Raw genomic sequence first — 11,080 nt, 5'->3', positions numbered from 1 at the left:
GGCTAGCACTATAAAACCAGCCTAAGTCTGGGCTAGTACAAGCAGCCGCACATACACATACACACGCATGCACGTCGTCATATGAGCGAAATATTCTCAAGCACGACGTTAAACCCAATTTCACCTCACCTCACCTCACTTCATTTCAAGATTTATCACTAGCGACTAAAGGTCAATGCTAGGATGAGAAAGCCACAAAACCTTGGTTCGCCTCGTGGCTGCAAGAGTTGTATACTCCCCAGGAAGTTGAGTTTGATAATAAGATATGTGCCGTTGAGACTGACATCCAATGATCGATGGGAAAAAATACCAGCGCCTTGAGCATGCACAAGTTGCATGGATATGTGCGCTATATAAATATCCTATAATAATAATAATAATGTTGGCATTGGTTCAGTTTCTATATTTTGTCTAGCTACTTAGTACTTGAGGAGCACTATTTCACCATTTGATAAGAGTAGGAGTTATGAAAGTAGTACATGCACAGAGAGTAGAATATTTGCCTGTAGGTGATATGAAAGGGATGGCCAGACCCAAGAGTGAAGTTGTGATAAGGGTGGACAGATCCCAGAAGCAGGGTGTGATAAGGGTGGACAGATCCCAGAAGCAGGGTGTGATAAGCGTGGACAGATTCCAGAGTCAGGGTGTGATAAGGGAGGACAGATTCCAGAGTCAGGGTGTGATAAGAGTGGGCAGATCCCAGAGTCAGGGTGTGATAAGCAGATTCCCAGAGTCAGGGTGTGATAAGGGTGGACAGATTCCAGGATAAGGGAGGACAGATTCCAGAGTCAGGGTGTGATAAGGGTGATAAGGGTGAGGACAGATTCCAGAGTCAGGGTGTGATAAGAGAGGACAGATCCAGAGTCAGGGTGATAAGGATAAGGGAGTCAGGGTGTGACAGATCCCAGAGTCAGGGTGTGATAAGGAGGACAGATTCCAGAGTCAGGGTGTGATAAGAGTCCCAGAGGACAGAGAGGGTGGACAAGCAAGCTCCTACCAGGTGATGTGTAAGTCTGAATGTGACCCATACTAACACTGAGAGCATCACTGTGGTAACCACCACAATGTTAAAGATTGTGTTCATGGATGTAATCTTCTCTGATGAGTTGAAGCAAAGAACATCCGTCTATCTCATGTTCACATGGGCAGGTCTTCGCTGCAAGCCCAGAAAGGTTTTTCTGTTAATTTGCAAATTAGAGGTAACTCACCAGAAAGACAGTGGCTAAATGTGATAGCTTGCCAGAAGGTGACACTTCAGAGTTATTCCAGTCCAGGAAGTCAGAGGGCTACTGCAAGCTCCAGTAGGCTCGATGGTGTGGTAGTCACAGACCCTCAACATTATTTCCCCTTACACCCAGACCAGTGCTAAAGCCCAAAATAAAGCAAGTCTATAATTCCTCGGGTTCAGTATCTCCCTTCTCTCTGGGGCTGCTTTTCAATATAAAAGGAATTGTTTGTTTCTATCAAACTTGTATATATTCAGAGACTAAACGTTAGTCTATGGCAGCCATGGTGGTATGCTGTGGTATGCTGTAATGTGCTGTAGTGTGCTGTGGTATGCTGTAATGTGCTGTGGTATGCTGTAGTGTGCTGTGGTATACTGTAATGTGCTGTGGTATGATGTAGTGTGCTGTCGTATGCTGTAGTGTGATGTGGTATGCTATAATGTGCTGTGTTATGCTGTTATGTGCTGTGTTATGCTGTAATGTGCTAAAGTGTGCTGTGGTATGCTGTAATGTGCTGTGGTATACTGTAATGTGCTGTGGTATGCTGTAATGTGCTGTGGTATGCTGCAATGTGCTGTAGTGTGCTGTGGTATGCTGTTATGTGCTGTAGTGTGCTGTGGTATGCTGTAATGTGCTGTGGTATGCTGTGTTATGCTGGAGTGTGCTGTGGTATGCTGTAGTGTGCTGTGGTATGCTGTAGTGTGATGTGGTACACTGTCATGTGCTGTGGTATGCTGTAATGTGCTGTGGTATGATGTGGTGTGATGTGGTATGCTGTAATGTGCTGTAGTGTGTTGTGGTATGATGTGGTGTGCTGTGGTATACTGTAATGTGCTGTGATATGATGTGGTGTGATGTGGTATGCTGTAATGTGCTGTGGTATGCTGTAGTGTGCTGTGGTATGCTGTAATGTGCTAAAGTGTGCTGTAGTGTGCTGTGGTATGCTGTAATGTGCTGTGGTATACTGTAATGTGCTGTGGTATGCTGTAATGTGCTGTGGTATGCTGCAATGTGCTGTAGTGTGCTGTGGTATGCTGTTATGTGCTGTAGTGTGCTGTGGTATACTGTAATGTGCTGTGGTATGCTGTGTTATGCTGGAGTGTGCTGTGGTATGCTGTAGTGTGATGTGGTACACTGTCATGTGTTGTGGTATGATGTGGTATGCTGTAATGTGCTGTGGTATGATGTGGTGTGCTGTGGTATGCTGTAGTGTGCTGTGGTATGCTGTAGTGTGATGTGGTACACTGTCATGTGCTGTGGTATGATGTGGTATGCTGTAATGTGCTGTGGTATGATGTGGTGTGATGTGGTATGCTGTAATGTGCTGTGGTATGCTGTAATGTGCTGTAGTGTGTTGTGGTATGATGTGGTGTGCTGTGGTATACTGTAATGTGCTGTGATATGATGTGGTGTGATGTGGTATGCTGTAATGTGCTGTGGTATGCTGTAGTGTGCTGTGGTATACTGTAATGTGCTGTGGTATGATGTGGTATGCTGTAATGTGCTGTGGTATGCTGTAATGTGCTGTAGTGTGCTGTGGTATACTGTAATGTGCTGTGGTGTGATGTAGTATGCTGTAATGTGCTGTATGTGTGATGTGGTATGCTGTAATGTGCTGTATGTGTGATGTGGTATGCTGTAATGTGCTGTATGTGTGATGTAGTATGCTGTAATGTGCTGTAGTGTGATGTGGTATGCTGTAATGTGCTGTAGTGTGATGTGGTTTGCTGTAGTGTGCTGTGGTATACTGTAGTGTGCTGTGGTATACTGTAATGTGCTGTAGTGTGATGTGGTATACTGTAATGTGCTGTAGTGTGCTGTGGTATGCTGTAGTGTGCTGTGGTATGCTGTAGTGTGATGTGGTATGCTGTAATGTGCTGTGGTATGCTGTAGTGTGTTGTGGTATGCTGTAGTGTGTTGTGGTATGCTGTAGTGTGCTGAAGTGTGTTGTGGCAGTCGTATTATTCTGGTAACTTCTTTGAGAGGCATTTAGAAGTTGGAGCAGTAAGGAAAGATAACAATATATGGATGAACAACTTCTCTATTGCTGTGAGAGCGACGTTTCGGTGTAGGTTCTAACACCATTATCAAGCAAGTGATACAACTTGCTTGATAACAGTGTTAGAACCTACACCGAAATGTCAAAATGTCGCTCTGACTGCAATAAAGAAGTTGTTCATCCATATATTGTTACCCTTCCTCATTATTTTGGTAGTTTTGTGATGCTATGGTTGTTTTGTATTGCTGTGGTTGAGGTAATATGCTGTTGCCGTGGTGTTGTGCTGTGGATACATGCTGTTGTTGTATGTTGATGTAGTTGTGGTGGTATGTTGATGTAGTTGTGGTGGTATGTTGGTGTAGTTGTGGTGGTACATGGATAGCTGTGGAATAATACTGCCTGCAAATAATCAAAAATGGGTCAGACAATCCAGTGACTGGTGATATCACCCACTAACCAAGTCAACAAACCAGCCCACCTCATCGACTGTGTCTTCTCAGGTTGCTGAGGACCAATTCTAACTGAGATATCACACCATTATTTGCAACAGATTCCCAGTAAATCAGGAGTGTATTACTTGAATGTGATCCTTATATGTGGCCAATGTAGCAATCATAATGTGGAAATCATGTGGCCGATTGATTAGCAATATCAAGCTGCCCAACGTACAGAGATAGTTCTAGGATGCATTTCTTCATCAAGTTTTATCCTCCTCACCTATATAACATGATGAGTCGAAAAATACTAGCTGGATCAGACATTGTTACATTTAGCCAGCTTCTCATGAAAAGGCCTTTAATAAATAGTTAAAATTCTAAACCAGGAACAAGATCCTCTACAAGTCAGAATGCCACAGCATGTTCACATATTTTCCTTGGTAATTACACAAAACAATGCCATGAACCAAATCTTGAAAAAAACTGTCTGATCATTAAATACCAAACTGATCCGTCCTCCAGGAACCCCATGTCTGTGTGGCTTTGAAATCCCTAATCATTTCAAGATCTTTTACTGCCATCTTCAGATCAGGAAGCCTGTGGTCGAAGGATGGTTTAATGATGCAGTGGTGAACATCTCCCAGCCTCAACAAGCATTCAGTGCCATTTTGGTTTCATTATAGACATCGCACATCATGTGATCATTTTCTGAATCAGTGAGTTCTAGTGTCTTCAAGCTGGAGAAGGAAATCTGAAAGATGTAATATTCAGAGCAGTAGATTTTCAGAGCGGTCCTTGTGCTCTCACGGCTTACTAGACCAAGGTTGTATCCCCGGGGTGCATTTCCCTGGATATCACCAACATTGGTCTGATATCATTTAATGTGACGAGAGGCGCTGTGCTCAGTTGAGAGAACAAATATTCACAGGATATCTTCAATCTGAATGGAAAGTATTCTCGTACATGTAATCACACTGTTGAATTTGTTGAAACTTGAGGTCAGACACAGAAAATAAACATACAGCATGGATCTACACATAATCATTAAACATACAATTAGTGTCCCATTTCCGAACTAGACATAGCATGACAGGACCTTCTGAATCTTATATTCATCCCATAATTGTATTTTTCATCCAGTAATTTCTTCCACAATGAAGTTAAAATCGTCTATATCTATTGAAATGGAACACATTGTTGTGTTGCCACAAAGGCTTCCAGGACAAAGACATTCATTCCATAGCATCACAAATAAGCTTATTGGTATTCCTTCTGGACACATCCAGGCAAACAGCGAAATTGGGATAGCCTCCTTTGTTCAACCTTTCATGTCAAAAGCCATGTTTTGGTTCTCCAAATTTCCCCTGGCGTGATATTGCGTGAATATTGCTTTAAACCCGAAACAAAGAATGCAAGCTCAATCTGTCCCTGAAATGTTGAATGTGTGAATGTCAACACTAAGGCTCAGAGATATAAAAACCAGAATATTCAAGAAATGAAGGCCTTAAATTTTATTCATGCAGCTCAGACATGTTCAATTACTTAATCTACTCCATATTATACTCCGGGGTTGTTCTCGCAATGAAATACAGTGTTCCTACTTATGTTATTGGGATGTCGGTATGTCAAATAAAGAACTGCCTATTTGCATGGTACATGCGCTGGTGCAGAGTTTTAGACGCATACAACCCCGGCTAAATGAAGAGTCTTGAAATGCTCCCCAACTGCTGAGTAATGAGTTGTCCTTTGTTCCTAAAGAAGCAGGAAATGTGTCCAAGTTTATTGATGCCTTTGACTCAGTCTCTGGCAAACATGACAGCTTGCACTCTCTGTCCAACTACCAGCCAGCTGTAGACAAATCCATGCCTTACCCTGTTCACTGGCTTTTTAGTTAACGAGGTAAATATTTTTGCGTGTAATGTCCTGGTGTTTATGGTGCACTGCTTCAAACAAGAAATCATCTGACAGAGCTAACACCTTTGTGGAAAAACTCGAGTCAATATTGAACTCTTACAGAATAGCGTGCAATTACATCCGTGTCATGACGCCTTGGATTATTCATATACAGATGGGATGTCATACTAGACCAGACGGATAGAGGGGCCTGCTTCCACTGTACCACACAAATTAAATCTGCAATAGGCCAGTCAACCAATCAACTTCATTGATTTCAATAAGTACATGATGCCCTTGGTCAGATTCAGTAAGTTCAACGATCTTAGTCCGGTATTAAAAGTATCCAATCAACTTGTTCTGGTTTGATGAGAACCAATGCTATTGATGAGTGAGTGAGAGTGAGAGTAAGAGAATATGGTTTTACATCATTTAACATCAGAAATTGAATTCCCTTCACACATTGAACCTATGTGGGGAATCAAACCTGGGTATTCCACTTGATGAGTTAACACTTTAACAATTAGGCCATCCCAACGCCCTACATTTATACAATATAAATGCCTTAGTAAGGAATAAATAGTATCCATTGATCTTGGTCAATTTTGTAGGTACACAATGACCTTGGACTAGCATTCAGTAAGTACCTAATGATCTTAGTCTCCCATGCAGTAAGGACTACGCATTGACCTTGATCTACCATTCAGTAGGTACCCAATAACCTTGGTCGCCTATACAGTAGGTACCTGATGACCTTGGTCCCCCAATCGGCAGGTACCTGATGACATCAATCTCCGATGCAGTAAGTACCCAATGACATTGGTCTCCCATACCGTAAGTACCCATAAGTACCCGATGACATTAAATTTGAATGTATGATCATATGTTAAACAACTTTTATCCTAAGATGAGTAAACTCCTGAGATTTAAATGTTCAGTTGGCAAGGTAAAATTATGAGGATTCACAATCTTAATTTCACTCTATTTGATTTACTTTTTTTTTAAATTGAAATTCATTGGTACGTTTTCACTGCAAACAGACTATACCCGATGACCTTGGTCTCCCATACAGTAAGTACCCGATGAGCTTGGTCTCCCATACAATAAGAACCAAATGACCTTGGTCTCCCTTGCAGTAAGGAGTACCCAATGACCCTGGAACCACTTGGTCAGTACCACCTGAATGACAATTCTGGTAATGAAAGACTGTGTCCATACAGCTCTCTCACAGAAAGCACAAAAGAAAGCAACAAACATCCTGTCCAGGTTATGGCTGCTGTCATGTTGCAGTGTTATTTTTTGTGGAAATGTGTTTAAAGTAGATTGCATTATTTCTGTTGACATTCAGCTGAGGAGTGGTGTGCTCCATTTTGACTTGTGCTGTTTAGACTACAACCACACTGGCCTTTCCAGCATTGTCCAACCTAGAATATTATGGAAAGTTTCAGGACAGTTACACAATACATAAGGGTCATGCTTTTGCCCCAGTCATCTCACACTACATTTCACATTACAAGAGTGAGTGAGTGAGTGAGTTTGGTTTTATGCCGCTTTTAGCAATATTCCAACAATTTCACGGCAGGGGACACCAGAAATGGGCTTCGCACACATTACAAGAAGACCAACAGTTGTGTTGAGATCATTTTTCACCCTGGATACTCAGCCCAGATCTGTTTTGGAAGCTACTAACTATTGAGCAGTGAGTGAGTTAAGATTTTAAGTCACATCGGCAATGTTTCAGCCATATCGTGACTAATTCAAATGATAGATATATACCAATTGAAAGTAAATTTAAAAACCTGTCAACGAAGGACAGTAAAACAACTAGATTATTACAGATCAAATTTAAAACTAGTAAATAAATCTAAAATATTTTAACTATAAATGACAATGTAAGATAAAAACAGGCTGTAGGTTGCCAGCAACTGAAGGTAGATGACCATACCAGGGACCATGGGGACTTACAGTACTTTTGCTACCTGCATGGACCCTAGTTGGATTTACACCATACCTTCAGCGTGCTGGCGATTGTAGGAAAGTTAACCCATAATTTAAAATCACAAAAATGCTACGTTTAAAAATCTTTGTAAGTTTAAATGTACTTTGAAAGTGTTGGGACATACATAGAGGACAGTAAGTTTAGAGTACTTTAACCCCCTTTGAGAAGACAGACTACTGTGCAGTGAGGTGAATGTTAGCGTCTCTGTCTTCATCATTATTCCCACTCAAGTTTGTACTGCCATTGTACATCCTTTGGAGTGACATGTATTGATTTCTATAACTTGGTTAATTCCAGAATATTTAATTATTGTTCAATATAACACAATAATTATTGTTAATAATGCAAGAATAGTTTTTTTATTGGTTTCACGCCATGTTGTGACAGACTTATTTTCAAGGGAATCAATACGAAACACTGATTTGCTGGTGTGATTCTCTTAAATGTCTTGAGAAATGTCAACCTGCTTGTTTGTGGCTGGACTTGACAAAAGGCCATGGTATCACCAATTTGTATCTCAGCTGGGATGTCACATTTCCCTCCATAACACTCTACTTCCTATACCATACATTTCTCCAATGCATTGCTAAAGGTACATAAAAAGCAGCCTCACTCACTCCTTCACAACACAAACCCAATATCCTGATGCCAGTGAAACCAAATGAAAAAGTAAATGATACGATAAGATCATATTCTACCATATTGATCAATCAACACTGATACTCTTGAACTGTAATGATGTCCCTGATGAGACAGGTGAAAACTTAGCCTCTGTTTGATATTGAAACCAAGTGCTGAGAGTGCAGGATGTCAAATCAACTCTCTTCACAGGACAACAGAATCAAGCGAGTTCCGATAGCTGGGCCTGTAAAGACTGGTCCTCCACATCTATCACACAGATCAATACTGCTGGAGACAATGATAGTACTTATATCCACATCTAGCGGCTGAAATGCCCTCAACTTGTTTTCTAGTCGGATAAGATATGAACTGGAAGGACTAATTTGAAGCACCATATGGGGTGGGACTGAGTCGTCAAGCTGAGTTAGTGGGAATAATCTTCAAAGATCTCACATGAACCTGCTTTGAAAAATCAATCTGGCATTTATCAATTTCTAAACGAATTAAATATTTCCCTTTAGTCATTATCATTGATGATGGTGCTTCATGTTTTCACACAGAACGTGGTTGTTCCACACACATTCCAGTCACACATTCCTGCAACGTGGTTGTTCCACACACATTCCTGCAACATGGTTGTTCCACACACATTCCAGTCACACATTCCTGCAACATGGTTGTTCCACACACATTCCAGTCACACATTCCTGCAACATGGTTGTTCCACACACTTCAGCAACACATTCCTGCAACGTGGTTGTTCCACACACATTCCTGCAACGTGGTTGTTCCACACACTTCAGCAACACATTCCTGCAACATGGTTGTTCCACACACTTCAGCAACACATTCCAGCAACACATTCCTGGAGAGAAGTCATTCCAAGGAGATGTCTGTTTACAAGCAGGTATCTGCACCATGAATCGATGGGCCGTATTGTAAGTGTATGTTTAACAGTGGAGCTCTCTTATTCCCAGCACTAAGATCCCATCGTGCAGAGCTAGAGAGCATTAACGGCTACAGTATATTTGCCATTTACAATCCTACATCACAATTAATGAACGGTGACTGTGAGTGAGTAAGAGGAGTAGGGAGTAAGGAGGGACGAGACAGGAGGGAGGGAGGGAGGTGGGGGCAGAGGGAAGGAGGACATAGGGGAGGGGACGTAGGAGAGGAGAGGGACAGGAAGGACAGGGAGGGAGGGCGGAAGGAGGTGGGGAAGGAGGAGGACGAGGGACAGGAAGGAGAGGAGGTGGGGCAGGGAAGGAGAGGACGTGGGACAAGGAGAGGGGGACAGGGAGGAGCCGGAGGAGGTGGGGGCAGAGGGAAGGAGAGGACGCAGGGGAAAGGAGAGGGCGTGGGAGGACAGGGAGGGAGGCGGAGGGAGGTGGGGGCAGAGGGAAGGAGAGGACGTAGGGGGAAGGGACAGGAGGAAAGGTAGGGAGAAGGGGGGTTGAGGTAAAGGGAGGAGAGGGAGATTTGTACACAAAATATATCAGTTATATGAGGCTTCTTGTGCCAAGGAAGTCCAAAGTGATGTACGTCATTCACTGTTACATGTAAAGGACTGGATGATGTGCAAGCTTGCATTCAGTAGTGTGTATTATTTTTAGGGCATGCAATTACATGTATTTGTGTAGCTCTGCAAGAGGTACAATCCTAGGACCAATACAACACAAAAAACTCCGCATCCCATACAACAAATGGCCAGTCCCTGATATATACAAGGCCAACAGACTAATGTCACTGGCTAGACCTGGGATGAGATATACACAAGGCCAACAGATTAATGACACTGGCTAGACCTGGGATGAGAATCTAGAATATCAGGGGATGGCAGCACAGCTGTCAAACATTTCCCAAGAGTCCAGGACCAATCATGCAACAATCGAAATGTGACAAGGTCGATGCACCATGTGACTGAGTGAGTGAGGAAGGAGTTTGGCTTTTCATTTTTTCTAGTAACATTCCAGCAATATCACAGCAGGCCACAACAGAAGGGGTTACACATTGCACCAAGTGGTGAATTGAGTTGTGTCTTTGCTTAGAAGAACCAGACAGTTCAACATCTTCACATCTGCTGGACAGGAAGACTGTCCCTCATCTCACCACCCCTGTTGCAAGTCTCCCATACCCCATCACATGTCCCACTCCTATGATATCTACTGAATGCTCCAGTGTCCCGTAAACACTCCTACATCAAGCGCCTGTCTAGTGAACACTCCTACATCAAGCAACTGTGAAGTGAACACTCCTACATCAAGCAACTGTGAAGTGAACACTCCTACAAGCACTTGTCTAGTGAACACCCTTACATCAAGCACCTGTCTAGTGAACACTCCTACATCAAGCAACTGTGAAGTGAACACCCTTACAACAAGCACTTGTCTAGTGAACACCCTTACATCAAGCACCTGTCTAGTGAACACTCCTACATCAAGCAACTGTGAAGTGAACACTCTTACAACAAGCACTTGTCTAGTGAACACCCTTACATCAAAGACCTGTCTAGTGAACAGTCCTACATCAAGCACCTGTCTAGTGAACACTCCTACATCAAGCACCTGTCTAGTGAACAGTCATACAACAAGCACCTGACTAGTGAACACAGCTACACCAAGTACCTGTCTACCAAACACTCCTACATCAAGCACCTGTCTAGTAAACACTCCTACAACAAACACCTGTCTTGTGAACACTCCTACAACAAACACCTTTCTATTGAACACTCATACAACAAGCACCTGTCTAGTAAACACTCCTACAACAAACACCTGTCTACCAAACACTCCTACATCAAGCACCAGTCTAGTAAACACTCCTACAACAAACACCTGTCTAGTAAACACTCCTACAACAAACACCTGTCTAGTAACAGTCCTACAACAAACACCTGTCTAGTAAA

At 42.6% G+C, this 11,080-nt stretch overlaps 1 protein-coding gene across 1 annotated transcript; it reads left to right on the top strand.

Moving 5' to 3' along the window:
• Positions 1-523: 523 nt before the first annotated feature.
• On the top strand, positions 524-10,836 carry LOC124281436 (mesenchyme-specific cell surface glycoprotein-like; the record flags this gene model as incomplete). The annotated part of the gene is made up of 3 exons (XM_046717485.1): positions 524-732; positions 9,259-9,612; positions 10,658-10,836. Coding segments are annotated over exons 1-3 (742 nt in total), but the record flags the coding sequence as incomplete, so codon positions are not given.
• Positions 10,837-11,080: the final 244 nt, after the last annotated feature.

This window comes from Haliotis rubra, unplaced genomic scaffold, assembly GCF_003918875.1.
Source record: "Haliotis rubra isolate DU_JTF1 unplaced genomic scaffold, ASM391887v1 Scf284, whole genome shotgun sequence".
NCBI classification, from domain to species: domain Eukaryota; kingdom Metazoa; phylum Mollusca; class Gastropoda; order Lepetellida; family Haliotidae; genus Haliotis; species Haliotis rubra.
The sequence above is the reverse complement of the archived record's forward strand: the minus strand, read 5'-3'. Positions and strand labels throughout refer to the sequence as shown.